This window comes from Elgaria multicarinata, chromosome 14 (assembly GCF_023053635.1).
Source record: "Elgaria multicarinata webbii isolate HBS135686 ecotype San Diego chromosome 14, rElgMul1.1.pri, whole genome shotgun sequence".
NCBI classification, from domain to species: Eukaryota; Metazoa; Chordata; class Lepidosauria; order Squamata; family Anguidae; genus Elgaria; species Elgaria multicarinata.
Window position 1 is genome coordinate 32,408,926 of NC_086184.1, and position 21,261 is coordinate 32,430,186.

Here is a 21,261-nt window from a genome sequence, read left to right on the forward strand (position 1 = left end):
AAGTAGTATATAACTAGAAAATATTGTGCTTGTGTTTTCTCAAAGATTTGGGGACTGGGAGAAGAAGAATATATTATAGCTTTTGTAGGTAAACTTTACTGGGGAAGTTAGCACTTCTGTGTTTGAGATAGTGTAATCCTCCCCCTTTCAGTTGGGTTAGGTCAGAGATTCTTAAAGTATGGTTTATGGACCATTGGTTGTCCATGAAAAGGTTGACAATCAACTTGCTTCCAAACAGAGAAGCAATGCTTTAGGGTGGATTCCTGCATTGAGCAGGGGGTTGGATTCTATGGCCTTACATTTGATTTCAGACCTTTGTTTACAAAAACAGGCACATCCATTGGATTAGAAAGGTATGATTATACTGATTAAAATATGAATTATGCTTGTGCTTTGATTTGTAAGGGGGAAAGGTTAAGTGGTCCATACAAAGTTTTGAGAACTGCTGGGTTAGCTATTTGTTTATTATTGTATTTGTAGTTATTTGAAGAATTTTTTAAAAGGCTCCCAGAACACTCACATATAATCAGTGACTGGGTTCGCACCACATGACAACCCACCACGGACACCCAGCCATAGTTGGTTATCATGTTATCCAGACCCAGAGTGTTTTCCTTGGCATGGCTTATTTTTCATGAACAAGCCACGTCAAGAACCCATGGTTTGTTGTAGGGTTGTTCTTGCCCATAATGAGTTGTCGTGTCGATCAAATCCAGGAGAAACATTTTACTGTGGCTTGTGGCAATTGGCTACAGAGCCAATCGGCAAGAACAGCAAAAAAGCCCAAGCTGCTCACTTTTCTCGATCTTGAACAGTGACTGCACTTCCACTGATGCTGAAATGGCACTTTGGAAGGAGCATCACTCATTCCCCAGCATTTTTTTTAGGTGCCTCAAAAATGCACAATTGGATTCGTAATTTTTATTTCATTTTGTTTGTCTTGTGTAAGTGTTCACTTAACAGTTGTCCAGTATGTGTAGTCTTGCCTGATCAATTTCCTTCTGTGTTTCAGCAAAGTGGAGTAGCTAACATACAAGGAAATTGACAAGATATGGTTGCTTACAATTTGCATACAATTGTGAAGGAAGGGGGGAGAAATAATACTAGGGGAAAGGAGGGATCTGGTAGCATAATTCAGAAGCACCAGAAATGGAGGGGAAAGCTAAGGGAGTATGTGTACCAAAAACGGTGGGGGACAATATCTCCCCCTTGGCCATGTGAACATTCATTTTTAACTGTTGGACTGAAACTTCTCAGTGCCACTCACATTTCAGCACTTTCCCAACTCTCCAGCTACTCCAGAAAGGGGAGATACTGTCCCCCCTTTGGTGGACCCTGTTTGGAGCACTTGTTGCTGCTGTTATTGTGGTTCACTTACAATTTTAATAAAAACCTTGAGAAGGTGGCTGTATGGGATGGAGTGAGTGGCGCCCCATTGGGAGGGGCGGGGGCAAGTACTGCTGATGCTGGCCCCCTTTTGCTCTGTCCCATTCTGCCACCCTCTAAGTATTTTAAAAAAAAAAACACTCAAGAATTTTTATACATTTTGGGGGACTGGGAAGTAAATGGAAGGGAAATGTTTGCAAATTTAATGGCTGGGAAGTAAATGGAGGTGAAATTTTTGCAGATTTAAGGTCTGACAAGTAAATGAAACCTATAGTTTTGAAATTTAAGGTCTGGCAAGTAAATAGAGGCGAAATTTGTGCACCTGCAGTAACAGAGCACTTAATGCAGGTGCACAATATTTCCCACCATTTACTTTCCAGCCCTTAAATTTGTGTACATTTCTGTGTTTGGTACTGCAGCAAGACTTAAAAGTGGGAGGATCACACCATCAAGGGGGAGATATTGTCCTCCCCCAAACCCATTTTGGTGCACCGACTCCCTTGCTACAAAAAGAGGTAGTGATTGGAATAGGAGGGGAAGACAAGATCCTGGGATATGTGCTGGAGCCAGCTGGAGAACTGAGGGGGAGAACAAGCCACCATAAGCCTGATAGTCTATTGGATGTGCTGTGGGTTGTTCTGTGAACAACCAGTCCACCATGGCTTATTTGCATGGTGGGTTAATGTGATGTGCAAACCCTTTCAGTGAAACAAGGCAGACCCTGCCCGCAGGCTTACAATCTAAAAAGTAATGTTGCACAAATACCGGGATCAGATGTTCACGCTGGGGGAAGAAACCATCGTGGCTTCTCCCCCTGACCCATGTGTGACTGCTATTTGCATAATTATGCCAACCCATGCTGCATCATGGGGGGGAGTAACCACAATGGCTTCTTTCCCCAGTGCGATTGTCCGAACTCATTCAAAGAAAAAGAAAGAGGGGGGAATTGGTGGAATAGCTCTGCTGTCCCTCTCATCTCCCTAGGAATGGCTCCTAGTGGTGACAGTTGAGGGAGAAAGAGACATCATGAGGAAGGCATTCCAGCAGGGCTGGTGGAATGGCCCTGCTTCCCTACTCTCCTCAGTACAGCCTGCTCATTACATGCTCATCTGTAGAATGATTGTGTTAAGTGTGACTATTGGATAAAATGTTTCTTTTTTCACTTGCAAGTTCTTGAAACTAGTTTGGCTCTGCAGAAAGGAAGCATGTAGTAACAGCATACATATGAAGGGGATGCAATATGTTTGTGTTGAATCAAAGTATGAATTGTCTGTTATCCTTCTGTGATTCTATTGTAGGCATGGGACAGTCTCAGTTTATGATCCCAGCAAAATGGCAATTGCTGAGTGCAGCATTTACCAGTGTAATCTAGACAGTACCTTATCCTTGCCTGGCAGCAGCACCAGACAAATGCAGTCAAGTTAAAATTATAGGCCAACCCTTCCCAACTTGGTGCCCTCGGGTATTTTGGATGTCAACTCCCATCAGTCCCAGCTAGCACGGCTAATGGTCAGGAATTCTAGGAGTTGTAGTTCAAACATCTGGAGGGCACCAGGTTGAGGAAGGCTGCTATAGCAACACTTTTGCAGAGTCTTTAGCAATTATGCTGCATTTCTACCAGTTACGGTGTTGCACCAAAACACTTGACCCAATCAACTACACCATGGATAATGATTTTGACCTGGTCCAGCTACATGCAAGCATATAGTGAAATGCAGATGACTAGTGATGTGGAAACACATGATGCTTAAATGATGTCTGTCTCCAGTAGTGGAATGGTCCATGATCATAAGGATGAATAGACATTGCTGAAAAATGGCAAGAATGAGGTTAAAGCAAGAAATCCTAACCTAATGTACTGGATTAGCAGTCAAGATGATTGTATCAAGAAGCAAGAGATGTAGTTCAAATTCTAGAAGGTTTAAGTAGAGATTAAACCTTATGTCAGGTATGCTTTAGGGTGGGTTCCTGCATTGAGCAGGGGGTTGGACTCAATGGCCTTTTAGGCCCCTTCCAACTCTACTATTCTATGATTGTCTGGCCTTCTCCTTAATGAATGCGTTCAGACAGCATGATTACCATGGGTTATCGTGTTGTGTGGAGGGAGTTTTTAAACCAACCGTTGGTTATTTGGCTCAAATAACCAACACAAATAACCAATGCTGTGCAGAGTTGGCTATTTGAACCGCCATGTTGTGGGTTACTATGTTGTGTGGAGGGTACTGCTGGTTATTGCCTTGGCCACCTATGGTTCTTTCGTCAGCCTCAGAGTCACAAGGAAAAAGTGGTCAAAGCAGTGGCTGCCGCTCTAGTCCAGCTGGCAGGATAGATTTTCAGCAGCAGTGCCTGATGGGATACTAGTGGGAGGACTGAGGGGGGAGAGAGGGCGGGGGATGAGTGGGTCAGCTCAGCGTTGACAACACAATGCTGTGTTGACGACACAGTCAACACAATGCTGATCCTAATCCACACCATGGTTGATTATTATCATGTTGTGACTGGAGTACCCCTAGATAAACAACTGTCGAGTTGCACCATTGACTATAGTGTTATTTTTTTGTTAGCAATTTTTTAATTCATTTTTAAATGGCTACCATGGGCACTTCTCAAAAGGAAAAGTGGGATTAAAACCTGTTTAATAACCAGTAATTAAAGCTGTATATCATTGTCTTGGCATAGAGTAGAAACATAATTTTTCTCTTTATGGAAGAAATCTCATTTTAAATTGTTCTGAAGAGTGTTTTTTTAATTATTCTCAAGTGAGAGCATTGGGCAACTTCAATGTTTATTTGCAATAAGCCTTGTTTTGTTGGGTTGTGAAGGGTCATTTCAATGTAACTCTTAGAAATGTTAATTACCTACACATTACATCCTATAAACACTTGGAACTCACAGATTTCTTTAAAAAGTCTTTTGTGAACAATGCCACATGGAAACGCTAATGGTTGCTGTGGGGAGGTGCTGCTCCTGGAATAATGAGGTCTATCTCTCTGCTCCAAATGTTAATGTACTTTCCCCTAGTGGCAAAAATACAGATACAGATAGTAAGATCCATTGTGACCTTTTCTTTCCATTGCGTACCTCATTAGCATGATTCATGCCTTTGTTTCTACAAGTGCATATACAGCTGCAACATGAATCAGTGATTCCTTTGCTAACTGGATACTAAAGTTCTGGAAGGAAGGGGAATTGTACTCATAATCAGTGCCCTAAGCATGTTATTTCATGAATTGTACTAGACAACTCAGACCCAGCATAGACCCAGGTTGGAAGGAAGTGCAAAATGTTTACTTCTCTGTTGCAGTATTACTTAGGTTTGAAGTATTATATACTTTGCACAATATTCATAGCTCATTGAAGTGAGTGGCATGTTACATTTGGGGGCATTGTGTGCAGGTAGATAGATTTTTAATTTAGGGTACTTTGATAATTTAAGGCTGTAGTCCTAACATATGTACTACAGTACATACCACCAGACCTAGACTTACTTCTGAGTAAACACTCTTACATGTACCTGAATTCAAAGGCTATTCTTAAAGGGGAATTTATCAGTTTTTAAACCAGCTTTGGATGTGCTTTATTCCAGTTTGTGCCTGCTTTAGTTGCCACATGTAGTTCAAGATCATCTGGACCCGTATAAGAGCTGTAACTAAGAAAGCACATGGAAGCAAGTTATTTCTGGTTAAATTGATTTGAGAATAAATTGAGAAATTGATTTGAGAAATGGCATTTGCTTTTGTTGTGAAGTAAGGCACTCTATTTAAAAATAAAATATTGAAGCAGTGCTGTGTGTGTGGTTTCAGGACGCAAATCCTATTCAGGCATGCAGAAAAGGGCAACCAGAGTTGTCAAGGGTCTGGAGCAACTCCCCTGTGAGAAAATAAAAAAGTCTTCAGCTGGCGATGAAAGGAGTACACTGTAGGCACCAAGCGAACCTCTCTGGGGAGCTCGTTCCACAGCCGCGGTGCCACAGCAGAGAAAACCCTCCTCCTAGTAGCCACCTGCCTCACTTCCTTTGGCAGGGGCTCGCAGAGAAGGACCCCTGTGGATATCTTAAGGTCTGGGCAGGCACATATGGGAGGAGGCGTTCCTTCAAATAACCTGGCCCCATGCTGTTTAGGGCTTTGAATGTTAGTACCAGCACTCAGAATTGGGCAGGACCTGGACTGGCAGCCAATGAAGTTGTAGGAGGACTGGAATTATGAATGATATGGAGAAAGTGGATAGGGATAGGTTTTTCTCACTCTCACAATATTAGGACTGGAGCTTACCCAGTGAAGCTGAATGGTGGAAGATTCAGGACGGATAAAAGGAAGTTCTTTAGACAGCATGTAATTCAACTAGAGAATTTCCTACTACAAGATGTAATGATGGCCAAAACTTGAACAGCTTTAAACAGGAATTAGACAAATTTATACAGGATAAGACTGTCAATAGCTGCCAGTCATAATGACCAGCCATGGTTTACTTTGCATTTTGCTTTTTTTTAAAAAACACACACAACTATTTTAATGTATTTTTATTCTGTTTTTATCTTATTATATCTTGTACACCACTCTGAAATTTTGAATGGGGAGTGTTATATTGTAAATAAAGAATAAATAAAATATTAACTTCACTATTGGAGGCAGTATGCCTCTGAATACCAGTTACTAGGGAACACGAGTGTCCTGCTTGTGGACTTTCCAGAGGCATCTGACTGGCCATTGTGGGCTGGTCTTATGTTCTTAATATTGAATCAGTGGCTTTTAGGAATTCATTTCAAACATTTTTACATGATAAACTATCCTGAAGGAATCCTTTAACTTGCTTCAGTACTAATCTGTTTGTAAATTCCAGAAAACAACCATAATAGCAGCTGCCATAACATTACGTATCTATGTTTTGGCCTTTAAATCCTGAAAATAAAGCCATGTGCCACCTTTGGAAGGAAGGGGAACGGGTGAGCAAAGCAGGAGATTGTCTTGCGTTATTTTTCAGCATGTTTTGAACAGATCTGAAGCTGCTTGCGCAGTTTCCATGCTAGCTTCCACGAGGGAGCTGCCAGGGTGGACATATTGTTTGAGCCTTTGATAGTGCATATATGCTCTTGCTTGTTACACATGTCCATCTCCGCTAAAATAACTCAGTCACTATGTTTATCTGTCTGGGTTGTGAATGAGTTCCTCAGTATAATCACTCTGTATGATTATACAACTTTTGACCTGATCCTTGGCATGAAAAATTAACTTCTTTGGCATGCTCATGATTTGCATGTATAATTATGTGATAGATTTAAATGCATTATTTACATCTCTTTGAGAAATTTACGTAACAACTGAGATCTTTTACCATATCAATTAGTAAACCATCAGATTCAAATAATGTGTATTAGGGATGCTTGGTTTAATACTATGACTATGTACCAGCCTTTTCCAATCCAGTACTGTCCAGATGTTTAGGATTACAATTTCTATAATCTCACCATTGGCAGTGCTGGCTGGCATGGGAGTGGTAGTTCAACACATCTGGAGGATGCCAGGTTGGGTAAGGCTGTTTTTACGCCTTAATAGAATTTCTATTTTCAAAATACCTGTTTGGCTTTTTGCCACATCTTTCCCAGGTTTAATGAACCTTGACTTTGTGGGTTGGGTCCAGGATCTGCTTTCTGTGAGAAGAAGGACCCACAGAAGGTCCCTCAGCCTGATTTTTTGGGGAATTTCCTCTCACCCACACACCACAGCTCACCTCATTTAGCAGGTTCTCCTAACTCTATGTAGCATTTTCAGTTGGGGGGGGGGAGTTGAGAAGCTGTTGTGGGAAGGAGGACTGGTATAATCTAGCATATCCATGTATGGAGTTTTGCAGAATCTGACAGTGTGTAGAGAATTCTAATGATCCTAACTTGCCCAAAACTCCCATTCTAAAGAGGAATGGAATTTGAACTAGTTCCTGTAGTTATAGAGATGTTGAAAAACATGCAGATACTGGTAGCAATCTGAAGAGCCTCTTTCCCTTGGTTGTAGCTGTAGCTTAAAGAACTAAATATCAGAAAAAGTGCACAAGTTGCATAATACAATATATTTTATTTATTATAGATGCAGGATTTTTCTTTCCTTTTCCTTGAATTCTGCCTCCTTGTTCATAGGGTGGGGTGGGGAATGTTGCCTGAGCATATCTTGTTTAAACTCACTGGAGTTGCCAAAGAGCATTTCTTTTCTTTTTTTCTTTTTTTCAATTTTTTTTTATTAGTTTTCCACATTAATTAGACATACAACATTACAATAAAGAAAACATCAAAACAACTACTACATACATGTTGAATAAATGTTGAGTACATATGTATTGAGTAAATATTAACTATAAAATATCATACCATAACATAATCATTCTTAACATAAAAGTGCACCCTTCACCTCGGGATCTATTCCTGATTCCAAAATCTTATCGTTTCTTCTGCTGGCGGTTTCCCACTTCCCTTAGTAAACACAAATATTAGGAACTGTTTCCAGATTCCTTCAAACTCATTTATTTTAGTTATACCTTTTCTCCACTTAATATTACAAGTCAGTTTATCATTAATAGCTATATCCCATACTTCTTTATACCATTCTTCAATAAGGTATTCCCCTTGAATCTTCCAGTTCCTAGCTACCATCAATCATGCTGCAGTCAGCAAACTCGATATCAGCTCTTTAGTTTCTTTTCCACATTTTATATCTTCAAATAGTGACAGTAATGCAATCTTTGGTGTTTGTTCTATTTTTATTCCCACTATTTCTTCAATTTCAAAAAACACCAAGCATTTCTTTTCTAATGAAACTTAGGCAGGAGAATTATCCCAAATGCTTTTATAAAATAATGCTTTTATAAAAAATAAAGTATAAATTATCATATTTTCCATAACATGTTTACCAAACTCTTGTCCCACTGTCACTTCTGGTCAAACAGGTTTTCTAGGTTTTTGAAGCAATGCAGAAACTTTCAAAACCTGAAAGCAAAGTGTGTACTTATGTCAAATAGTAATTCTACTTTCAGTGTGCCTCCCAACTTTTTGGAAAAACCCATAACCTTTCTGCAGCCCAAGATTAAAACAAGTTCAGCATTTGGCCTCTTCAGTTCCAGAGGGCAATGTTTAAAAAGTTTAAACAAGTAGGTTTTGCTAGAAGGATGGCACATTATAACAGAAAATTGTCTAGTATTCTAAATGTATTGATTTTAACTTGTTTGCTTTTATTTATTTCAACATACATAATCCTAATTAAAATTCTTCATTGCTCAGCCTCAGGAATGCAGCCTGAACTACTGAACAGTCCCCTCCCTAGGATATCAGGAGACTAGAGCAAAATTATTTTTCCTCCAAACTAGTTTCCTGCCTTTATTGAAGCAGAAGATTCTTCACTGTATACTCTACTTCCTGCAGTACTGCTTCTACATTTGAGCTATCCTGTGTATGGAAACCTTGGGTCAGTGGGTACCATCTTGGCAGGGAGCAGTCCATCTGTAAAATAATAGCTCTGTACCCTGTGTTCCTTTTGGGCCTTGGGCGTAGGTAGGGATTGGGTTCATCCTGAGGTTACTGCTTGGGTGCACAGCCTGTAGCCCAAGAAACCAAACCTCTTTGTGAGAGGTTTGGCTGGCTCCTCCGGAAGCCAGATGGGGCTACTCAACCTGGTTTGGATCATTCCCTTTCCTCTTCATGGGCATAGCTCTTACAGATCTTGGCTATAGAAGCCACTCATTAAAGAAAGGCAATATTTGAAGTATGCTTTATTTGCTGTCTGGAAAAGGAATGAAAGGATTGAGCCATTCCAGAGGTGTTTCAACTAGTGTGTAAAAAGGCACTTCCAAATGGAAATTCTGCAGTCCACAGTATCTGTGATAAGTAAGATACTTCCTTGCTTCCATAGTCCATCACATCAGAGTTCCCTGTGCTTCCGTTAGTAGTATAGGGCAGTGAGTGATCTACACTGTTTTTCAAGCAGGAGCCACTTTGGCACTGGGCAACATCTCTGATGCCACTTGGGGGCCTTTCACGGGCCATGGGGGAGACCCCCCCCCCACCAGTCCAGCTCCAATGTCGCAGCTGGAGGCCTTTTTTGAGCCACTCTTCTCCATTGTCCTCCACATTGTCCAAGGAAGGCCTCATCAGTCAGTCACAGGCAGGCAAATTCCAACATCTCATTCTTGGTCCTTGGATTGGGATGGATCTTTTTCTTGTCACTAAGTACTATGTTCTACTGAGTGCTGCAAAATCTCCCGGTGCAGATCCACGTTGCTCCCACTCTCACCCACACATTCAATCTCTCCTTCAGTCCACTGCAGCTAGACAATCTTACTGTTTTGAGTCTTGGGCTCCTTCCCCACCACAGGTAATTGGCTGCTTGCCCATGCAATCTGCTGAAGGGTGGCAGGTCTCCTAACTACCCACTCCTAGATCACAGCTGCCAGTTCATTGCTAAAGTAAATAAGGCAAATATAAGGAGCCCATGCTGAGATTGAGCCATGTACTGCAAAAAGAGAGGACGAGACAGGTATAGAGAGCCACGTGTGAGGTGATTGGGCCTCCAGGCCTTGCAGTGCAAACACTGATGTAGGCCATTTCCCTCCTGCATGGCATTGGCACTGCAGATAATCTTCAATATCCTTTACTTCTGCAGTCATGCATGTCAGGCTTCAGAGCTGGCACAGATTTACATAGCTGATGCTAGAGGTAATATAAAGCCATCTTCAGTAGTAGTCATTGATAGACATGAATTTGAATAGATATGAATCCTTTAAAGCTAGTGGTCATCACATTGTGTGGAAGCAAATTACATAGCTTAACTGTGTACTGGGTGAAAGAGAACTTTCATTTGTCCTGAATGTCTTGCCAGTCAGCTTCTTTGGATGATCCCAAGCTCTAGAATTTTATGAAAGACAGAGAAAATGGGGCTTTTTAACACACCTTTTATTTATTTAATTTTAAAGTATTTTTTATCTCTTCGGCCAATTTTATAAACTACTGTCTTGCTTCCCTTACTCATCTTTAGAATGTTCTAAACTAAAAAGTTGTAATTATTGTGGAGAGGGTTTTTTAAGTTTCACAGCTACAGTACAGTGGGTTGACATTTTCATTTCATTTTCATTTTCTCACTGTTACCTCAAGATCTTTTCCTAGTCACTGCCAGCTCAGATGCCTCCAGTGTATATGCGAAGCCAGAAATTTTGGACCAGTGTGCTTCATTTGATACCCGGTGCCCTCCAAATGTGATGTGACTGCAAGTCACATCATCCATAGCAGGGAGGGCAGGAGTTGAAGTCCAATGCATTTGGAGAGCCACATTTGGGAAGTCTGCTTACACTTTTAGTGAAGCGTATTTGCCACTTTGTTGCCTATTCATCCAGTTTGGAGATATCTGTTTGGAGCTCTTCTGAATCCGTTTTTGTTCTTAACACCCATGAATAACTTGGGTGTTGTCTGCAAATACAGCTGCCTCACTGCTTATGCTCAACTCAAGGTCCTTTATGAGCACTGGCCCAATCGAGATTATTTGTGGAAACCACTTTTTACAGCCCTTCATTGTGAGAATTTTCTGTTTATTCCTACACACTTTCCTATTGTTTAACTAGTTACAGATCCATATGAGGAAATGTCCCTTTATCCTAGTCATGGCTGCTGTGAAAAAGGCAAGTTCCATGATAAGCATAATTAGAAAAGGAACTGAAAACAAAACTACCAGTAATACCCTTATACAAATCTATGTTGCAGCCACACTTGAAATACTGAGTACAGTTCTGGTCAGTGCATCTCAAAAAGGATATTTAGAGCTGGAAAAATTGGATACAAGGGCAATAAAAGTGATCAAGGGGCTGGAGCAACTCCCCTATGAGGAAAGCTTACAACATTTAGGGGTGTTCCACTTAGAAAAAGAATACACGATGGCAGTGTATAAAATTGTTAATGCTGCATAGAGAGTGGGTAGGAATACATTTTTCTCCCTCTCTCATACTAGAACTTGGGGTCATCCTGTGACGCTGAATGGTGAGAGATTCAGGGCAGATAAAAGGAAGTACTTTTTCATATATAGACCATTGTTAAACTATGTAATTCACTACCACATTATTGTAGTGATGGCCACCAATCTGGAGGGCTTTAAAACTGCTTAATTTACTCCAGGGCCTTTGTTGAAAGCTTTTTTTAAAAAACACCCAAGTATACAATTTCTTCTTGTTCACCCCATCCACATGTTTGATGCTCTCAGAGAACTCAAAGGTTAATGAGAGGGGACATAACTTTTGCAAAGGCCATGTTGAAACTTCTTCATCATGACTTGCTCTTCTATATGTTTGATAACTTTTATTTTTAATAATACTTCCTGCTAATTTACCTAGAACTGACATTAAACTGACAGGCATGTAAGTTCCTGAAAACCCCTAAATCCCTTTTTAAAGATTGGTGTTACATTGTCTGCTTCTTAGTCCTCTGAGAAAGAGGCTGATCCTAGGGGAGATTTTACATATTTTTATTAGAAGCTCAGCAATTTCAGTCTTTGGGTGGATATTATCCAGATCTGGTGATTTGTTTATTTTTAATTTGTAAATATTGCTATCTTGTTCCTGCCTCCTATTATTTGAGAGAAGGCACTTCTCAATAGTTAAAGCTGCTTCCTGTTCTTGACTAGAGTGAAGGCTTAAAGAACAAGTCACATTTTTTCTTCTTTAACACATAGTAAACCTGAGTGAACTGCATAGTGGGTGTGTTGATAAGAATTTATGGATCATCATGTTTGCTGAATCTTTGTGGGAATGTAATGTGTTTGACCTGTGCTGTTTTGAAATTAATCTATTGCTTGGTTTTGTGGTTTAAACTAGAGCAAAATCTTTTCCAGTGAAACTTTCTGCCTTGCAGATGTTGCTGGATATGAAACATTAGTGGCTTGACTAGATTTCATGTTTTGATTTTTGGTAAAAAGAATGTTGCATTTTTGAGGTGAAGGATTGGTATGATGGAGTAAATCTGTAGTCAACACATGGGAAGCTTTGGAGAGACACACAGTATTCTTCCTTTGAAGTCTGAGCAAGAAAAGCATTTATTTTCCAGTTAGTTCTTGAAATGACCTATGAATTACTGGTGCCTATAATCTGGTGCCTGGATTAAATACAGATTAAGTTAGTTCTACATGACTTGTCACCACTGGAAATTCTGGCAATAACTATTTCCTAGGTATGAACAGTAATACAAAAGCTGGCATCGAGAAATGCACATGCCAGTGGCAACCACAGATTTAAATCTGGTGCAAGGAAAGGTTCTTATATATCCCATCATATGAGTAATCATAGAATAATAGAATCATAGAGTTGGAAGGGGCCTATGAGGCCATTGAGTCCACACCCCCTGCTCAATGCAGGAATCCACCTCAAAGCATCCCTGACAGATGGTTGTCCAGTAATATGTTCTTTAAATGCTACTAGCATAGGGAACGGGAGAGTCTCTTTTCAAAATGACACCAGGTTGTGTCATGTGTTGGAGAGGAGAAGTGTGGGTATATGTGCACACTACCTGCTGTTCCTCCCATTTAAAATCCCCTAACTGAGTAGTTGCTACAAAATGATATTCTGCCTCTGGGACAGAAAGCGAGAAAGCCAAGCCTTGCTGCCTATTGGAAACAATTGGTTACCAGGTCAGCCAAAAATTGTACAGCAAAATAATATTCCCATGTGCAGATATCAGTTGGTTATGCTTCAGTGTATTGAACACTGAGGAATAGTTGGCAAGTAAACTATGAATTCGTGTTAAAATGTTGTATGGGAGTAGAAACCACTTGCCCTGTTGGCATGTTACGGCTACTTAGGTTTGTTTAAACCCTGGGTAGCTGTGAACAAGCAGAAGCAGGTGTGCTGGCTCCTCCTGCCCACCTGCTCCTGTTGATTTATGTTGTTTATTCTGATGTCCGAACCTGGAAATGGAGATTGTTGGGGGAAGAACAATCCAACGGAGCCAGTGGTGACATCAAGATAAACATCCCTGGTGTTTTAACTCAGCAGGAGTAGGTGGGTGTGAGCCAGCAGTCACTCACTCCTGCTTCATTATCAACAACACACAGTTAACAAACCATAGGTGGTTTGCAACATGCAAACCACCTCTATAAGTTAGAACTGTTTGATCCAAAAGCAGCAACCTCTGAGGGATAAAATGTTTATAGCTAGTTTTTTTGTGGAGCTTTTCTACCATGACTGCCAATGTTCTTTACAAGGCTGAGTAATTAACAAAGGAAATAAAAATTCATCAAGAAGCCAGCCATAAGCACCTCAAGCAAAAGCTATCAGTGTTAGGCAAATAGCCTTATTTTGCTTTCTAATGTTTTTATGCCCACTTATAACACCACTGCTTGATTCATTGCTTAGGTCATTATAGTGTACTAATGTAATGACAGATATCTCCTAAATATGCATATATATATTTTTAAAATTATATGTTTCCTTTTCAGGCTCCTCAAGGCAGCTCACATTGAAAACATTAAAACAATATTCCCCACTAAGAGATGCATGATGAATTCCTCATAAGCATGGTGAGCACTTTTGTTGCATGGCTATTAAGGAAAGGTAGCTCTAGTCTGCTTCTTTTTTGTGAAGGCAAGTTAAACTGCATTGGAGAAGCAACTTCAGCTATCAGTACCAAGTGATTAAATTTTGTATACTTTTTTAATGTTTACTGTTTTTAACTTTTGTAAACCGTCCAGAGAGCTTTGGCTATGGGGCGGTATATAAATGTGATAAATAAATAAATAAAATTAAAGCATACTATCAATAACATGTTAGCAAGGGGTTCCCCCCCCCAATATAAAGATAACTTGACTAAAGTACTTGAGATAAAATCATTGTTTTTTCATTGTAAAAAAGTTGGCACAGAAAGTTCCAATTTCAAGATTACTTGGCATGTGTGGTTCAGTGAAAATGTCAGAAATTTAATACATCATCGGATCTAACTTAATGAACTAAATAGGCATTCCAAAACTGAATGTGAAAATCTTCGCACATTCAATGTTTTTTATCAGCATGAAAGGTTTTTTTGTATGCTTTGAGAGAAAAAGATGGGTTACCATTCTTCTTTTTAGCTGCAGATCAAATAATCAAAACTGTTTTGGAGGGGATGATTTATCTTATTACCTGAAGTACAATGTGTGTAATGTTTGATAGGAAGCACAACCTAATGCATGTGCAGTTAAATAACCTGAGCGTTAGTCTTCCACAGTGCAGACATAATATGAAATGTTGATTTGTTTTAACTTCTGAACCAACTTACGGGTTTGTTTGTAGTGAAAACGTTAGGACCTGAAACTCTGGAATGAAGCAGGTTTGTTAATCATAGTTTGCACTACGTGTGATGGTTCTTCGTGGGGTCTCTGCAGTCACCAATATTTTGCTAACCTGGGGAGAACCTCTACTATCTGTTCCTGGACAGAAGTTCTCGGACTATAAGCCATTGGGATACAAGGCTTCTCAGAAGTTGTTGGACTCTTAAGCCCAAATTTTGATCTGATGGCAATGTACACAATATTGAAAAAGAAAGAGGAGGAGACTATATCTATATCATGGGCAATGCAAGTTAGACCTGGGAAGATCTATTATTGCAGGCTTGGGGTTAAACTATGCACTATAACTTTGTCTCTCTGAAACTGTCCTGGAGGATCTTTCTTTAGTGGCCATTCCTAGGGACTGTTGCATTCTGGAAAACCTTCAATGCAGAAATCATATGTGGCAAAATGGAAGAGATTTGTTTAGTATGCCTAGTTGAATAATTTTCAGCCGTCACAGCTGTCTGATCAGGACATACTGCTCTATGCAACATACCTAAAATCCACAGGTCTGCCAAATTCTTCCTTTTTTGTGTACGTCTTCCAGCAATTTCTGCATTTATTCCCAGAGATGATAATTGCTTTTTTTCTCTCCTGTGGTTCAAGCACTTTTTGAAAGGTCTTGCAGATCTGCATCTGTGAGATCTAATGGCGAAGTGGAAAATTCAGGCTCTGCAACAAAAAGGATGTAGTGAGGGGAGTCTTTCTATTCAGAGTTTTAGCTATTCCATTTAGGAGTTGGCGTCCCCTGCTCCACTTAGATTTTTGTGGGGGGGGGGTTTAAGGTGCTCAATTCTAGCTGTATAAAAAATGTTGTATTTCTCTGTTGTTTCTATGAGGAGCACTCATTTCAGTATCTAGAGACATTTTCTAAAATACCTTCTTGGTGTGAAACAGGAAATGATCTATCCAGAGAATGAGACGGTTCTGATCACCATTTTAAGCTCTGTCTGTTCCTCCCTCCTCTGCTCTTCCATTCAATTCCCCTTTCCACCTAATTGTCAGTTCATTTTCTCAGTTTGTCAGTAATTAGTGCTGTTGAGTTATCATTGAACTGTTTGTTGGGATTCCCTCCTTAGGGTTTTCTCTTAAGATTGTTTGAGCCCCTGCAAACCTCTTCTGATGCCCCCATTTTCTGAAGGAATGATAGATCATAAGCTTTGTTATTATTATTATTATTATTATTATTATTATTTATTTATTTATATAGCACATCAATGTACATGGTGCTGTACAGCGTAAAACAGTAAATAGCAAGACCCAGCCGCAAAGGCTTACATTCTACTAAAATCATAGTAAAGCAATAAGGAGGGGAAGGGAATGCAAACAGGCACTGGGTAGGGTAAAACTAACAGTATAAAGTCCGAGCAACATCAAGTTTTGAAAGCTTTAGGAAAAAGAAAAGTTAGCTGAGCTTTAAGTTGTGATTGAGCTTGTAGATCTCAAATGTTCTGGAAGAGCGTTCCAGGCGTAAGGGGCAGCAGAAGAGAAGGGACGAAGCCAAGCAAGGGAAGTAGAGGCCCTTGGGCAGGCGAGAAACATGGCATCAGAGGAGCGAAGAGCACGAGCAGGGCAATAGTGTGAGATGAGAGAGGAAAGATAGCAAGGAGCTAGACAGTGAAAAGCTTTGAAGGTCAACAGGAGAAGTTTATATTGGATTCTGAAGTGGATTGGAAGCCAATGAAGAGATTTCAGAAGTGGAGTGACATGGTCAGAGCGGCGAGCCAAGAAGATGATCTTAGCGGCAGAGTGGTGGACAGAGACCAACAAACTGATGTGAGAAGAAGGAAGGCCAGAAAGAAGAAGGTTGCAGTAGTCCAACCGAGAAATAACCAGTGCATGAACAAGCGTCTTGGCAGAAGAGACAGACAAAAATGATCGAATCCTGGCAATATTATACAGGAAAAAACAACAGGTTCTTCTTCGTGGTCTCTATGCATCACACATATGGGCTTTGCGCCTGCGCAGAGACCAGACCGGAACCTTCTCTAGCTGAGTGGGACGTTTTTGGCGGGAACCCCTCCCCCACGCTACCGCGCATGTCCATGGGGTTCCCGCCCTTACCTCAGTTCTTCATCGTCCGCCATTGTGCTTAGACCATAGAACCAAACCTCTTAGCGTTTTCTCTTTAAAATCCTTTTTTACTTCAAATCTTTCCTCTTTTCACTTATTTCTCACTTCTTAACATCTTTTCTTCTATTCTATCTAAAAAAAAAAATTTTTTTTTTTTTAGTAGTTAGATTTTACTCAGCGATTTCGATCGTGGCGCTTAGCCGTATGGCAGTTAAGGCCCCATTTCGCAAGTGTGTGAAATGTGGAGCTAAGCTCCCTCCCGATGGAGCATGTAGACCTCCAGGTGGTTACAGTATCCTTGCCTGAGGATAATTACCCATCGGATTCTGAGTCGGGGTTGTCGGCTACTCCATCGATGCCTTCACTAGAAGATGAGGTTCATGACAAGGACCCTTCTTCCCCTTCTGACGATATGGTCAGATTTTTTGACCATATGCTTAGAATGGCTCAGGCATTAGGACTGGAGATCCAGCAAATGGATGAATCGGTCGTCGATCCAATCTATGACGTTTTCCAGTCCACAACCAACCAACGACTTGCCATCCCTATTCCACATGCTTTAAAGCAAACGGCTCAATTATCTTGGAAAACACCGGCTATGACTCAAGCCACATCGAAAAGGCTAGAGACCCTCTATCGAGTCCAAGAGGAAGATGTACAGTTTCTGGTCCAACATCCCAAACCTAATTCGATCGTAGTGGAGTCGGCTCAAGGCTACTCACAGAAGGCACATTCTGCACCCGTGGACAGAGAAGGCAGAAAGTTGGACCATACGGGCAGGTGGATTTACTCCTCTGCCTCTTTGGGCATCAGGGCATCAGCCTACGAGGCTACCATGGCACGATACCAGCTCTTCCTCTGGGAGAAAATAGGATCACTATGTGAACATCTCCCAGAGGACAAAAAAGAGCTGGCACGAGTTTTCCAGAGTGAAGCTTCAGCCATAGCCAGGCAACAATTGTCGACAGCGAAAGGTCAGCAGAGGCAGCAGCAACAACAGCTCCAAAGCAAACGTCAGCCCGACTTCTCTAAGAAGCAGCGGGTTTGACTTCTTTATCCCAGATCCACCTCCCTTTGCGAACCACCTAGCACCACATTACCATCAATGGGAGTCAATAACATCGGACTCCTGGGTGCTCACTATCATCAACTCGGGGTATGCCATCGAGCTCGATGTCCTTCCTCCTTCTTCGGAGGTGAAAGTAACGGCGCCATCCCCTCCTCTGCTTCTCAAGGTACAGACCCTCCTAGCGAAAGGAGCCATCTCTCCAGTACCCGCAGAGGAACTCAACCAGGGTTTTTTCTCCCGATACTTCACGGTCCCGAAAAAAGATCTGGTAGCGGACATTTCAACCACCCTCAGCCTGTTGGTCTCATTGGGTCTGTGGGTCAACGAGGAGAAATCCATCTTGACCCCACAGCAGAAGCTGGACTTCATATGGGTAACCCTATCGTCTCGGGACGGGAGAGCATACCTGCCCTCGACCAGAGCAAGCACCCTTCAAGAGTTAGCCATCGCTACCGAGAGCCGCCGAAAGGTCTCGGCGTGGACGATCCAGAGGCTATTAGGCTTGATGGCAGCTACAACTGCAGTCATCAGGTTTGCAAGACTCAGAATGAGAATATTGCAGGCCTGGTTTTTAAGAACTTTCGATCTTCGACACGATGCCCGGCGAACTTACCTGTCGATCCCGACGCAAGTAAGGGCATCTCTGAAATGGTGGTTTTCGATGTTGACGCTCCTAGAAGGAGTTCCCTTCCAGCAAGAAACTCCTTCGGTAACGATCATGACGGATGCATCGTTGATCGGATGGGGAGCACACTGCGACTCCCTCACAGCTCAGGGCCGTTGGCCTCCTTCCCAGAGGGAACATCATATCAACCACCTAGAACTGCTAGCGGTGGAGAATGCAATAAAAACTTTTTCACAAATGATCGAGGGCCGAAACGTCCTGATCGCGACAGACAACACCACGGTAGTGGCGTACATCAACAGATAAGGTGGGACAAGGTCTCATCCTCTGAATCGATCGGCACTCAGGATTTGGAACTGGTGCATAAAGAGAAATACTCACCTGACGGCGATCCATGTAGCGGGCAAGGAAAACATCATCGCGGACGCCCTCAGCAGGTCTTTCCACGTCGACCACGAATGGGAGCTCGATACCGAAGTAAGAGACGTTCTCTTTCGGTACTGGAGCCTCCCTGCTGTCGATGTCTTCGCTACCGAAGAAAACGCAGCTTGTTCCAGGTTCTGCAGCAGAGCAGGAAGAGGAAAGCACTCGCTAGGAGATGCTTTCACCAGAACCTGGAAAGGAAATCTTCTTTACATCTTTCCTCTGTTTCCACTGTTGACGAAGGTGCTGGCCAAAATCCAGTCGGACAGGTCGGACTGCATCCTTATCACACCGTGGTGGCCTCGACAGACGTGGTTCTCCCATGCCCTTCGACTGTCGGACGGGAATTACATCAGACTCCCGCCGATACCGACACTGTTGTCTCGACACCAGGGCAGGGTTCGACACGCAAACCTGTCGACCCTCAAGATGACGGCATGGAGAATATCATCCATTCCTCCTCTCGTACCAAGGATTTAACTGTAGACCATATATTGTTGGCATCACTAAAGCCTTCAACGAGAAAATCTTACGCGGCAAAGTGGCAGAGATTTCAAACTTTTGCCTTGGAAAACGATCAAGCACCTGAATCTTGCCCTTTGTCATTGATTCTCAAATACCTATTGGCACTTTATCAGCAGGGACTCGAACTCACTTCCATCAGAGTTCACTTAGCGGCTATTATGTCTTTTCATCGAGGCATGGATGGTTTTACACCTTTTGTACATCCAACATCGAGGAAATTTTTAAAGGGGCTTAAAAATATGATACTGACAGTAAAGAGTATCGTTCCACCATGGAGCATATCAGTGGTGTTACAGGCATTGACAAAGAAGCCCTTCGAGCCCATGGCCTTATCTGACCTTAGGCTTCTAACATTCAAGACTGTCTTTTTAGTAGCCATCACTTCTGCTAGACATGCAAGTGAGCTTAGAGCTCTCAGGATAGATGCTCCTTACACTATCTTTCACAAAGATAAGGTTGTGTTACGCACAGACCCTGCCTTCTTGCCTAAGGTAGTGTCAACCTTTCATCTGTCCCAATATATCACTCTACCAGCTTTCTTTCCGAATCCAACAACACCTGTTGAGTTTTCTTTACATACACTTGATGTAAGGAGAGCTCTTGCCTTTTACAAGGCTAGGACAGAGAGTTTTAGGAAAACAAAGCAATTGTTTATTTGTTATGGTGAGCCTTATAAGGGACTCCCTGTTTCATGCCAGCAACTGTCACGCTGGATTGTAGAGACAATTGAACTTGCTTACTCTGTCTCTAAACTAGAGCTTGTGAAACCTGTGACAGCTCATTCTACCAGAGCTGTCGCAACATCTGTTGCCTTCAGCAGAGGTGTTCCCTTGACAGAAGTCTGTAGAGCTGCAACGTGGTCCACTCCATCCACGTTTGTTAGGCACTACAGTTTGGACACCCGTGCTAGGCACGACTGCTCGTTTGGAAGGACAGTGCTCTCGGAGATCTTCAGATGATGCACCAACCCACCTCCAAAGATATGTCAGCTTGCTACTCGCCCATATGTGTGATGCATAGAGACCACGAAGAAGAAATGCAGGTTGCTTACCTGTAACTGTAGTTCTTCGAGTGGTCATCTATGCATTCACACAACCCACCCACCATCCCCACTTGGTGGTGTGAGACTTACAAATGACACAGTTATACGTGGAATGTACTTTATTGAAATTACACTCATGTTTATGGGGGCACAATGTCGGACTCCTGTAAACTGAGGTAAGGGCGGAACCCCATGGACGTGCGCGGTAGCGTGGGGGAGGGGTTCCCGCCAAAAAACGTTCCACTCAGCTAGAGAAGGTTCCGGTCTGGTCTCTGCGCAGGCGCAAAGCCCATATGTGTGAATGCATAGATGACCACTTGAAGAACTACAGTTACAGGTAAGCAACCTGCATATTTAGCTACTGCCTCAATATGAGGAATAAAGGAGAGCGAGGAGTCAAATATAAAGCCAAGACTACGAGCTTCATTGACCGGAGTAAGCGTGACATCATTGACAGTAAGAGAGAATGAGAGATGAGGAGAAGGTTTAGGAGGAAAAACAAGCTTGTGGTCCAGCTTGTGGGAAAGTAACCTGGAAGTGCAGCCAGTTCTGGATGGGCTCCCCTCCCCCTGAAGTGCGTAGAGAGCTTTGGCTATTGTGCAATATAAAAATGTAATCAATAAAATTTCTTAGTCAGTGATTCTTCAGACTAGACTCTTCTGTCTTTTAAAGCAGCTTCCCTTGTGGCTTTGACTTCAGCTTGATGTGCTTGTGATTTATATACTCTATACTTGGACACTCCATTTATTCAGTTTCTTAATGGTAAAATTGTTCAATGTTCAGACATTACTTTCCTAGTGAA

General features: G+C 41.9%; 1 protein-coding gene across 3 annotated transcripts in view; it reads left to right on the forward strand.

Annotated features, from left to right (window-relative positions):
- GARRE1 (granule associated Rac and RHOG effector 1) overlaps positions 1-21,261 on the forward strand; it is a 95,087-nt gene that overhangs the window by 7,295 nt on the left and 66,531 nt on the right. The window contains exon 2 of one of the 3 annotated variants that reach the window (XM_063141316.1): positions 13,836-13,916. The exons of 1 other annotated variant lie outside the window; for it this stretch is intronic. In XM_063141316.1, coding sequence (XP_062997386.1) covers positions 13,890-13,916 — 27 coding nt within the window. In that variant the 5' untranslated portion in view covers positions 13,836-13,889. Of the gene's footprint in view, positions 1-13,832; positions 13,917-21,261 lie in introns of those variants that run through there. One more of the 3 variants, XM_063141314.1, reaches the window with a different exon arrangement.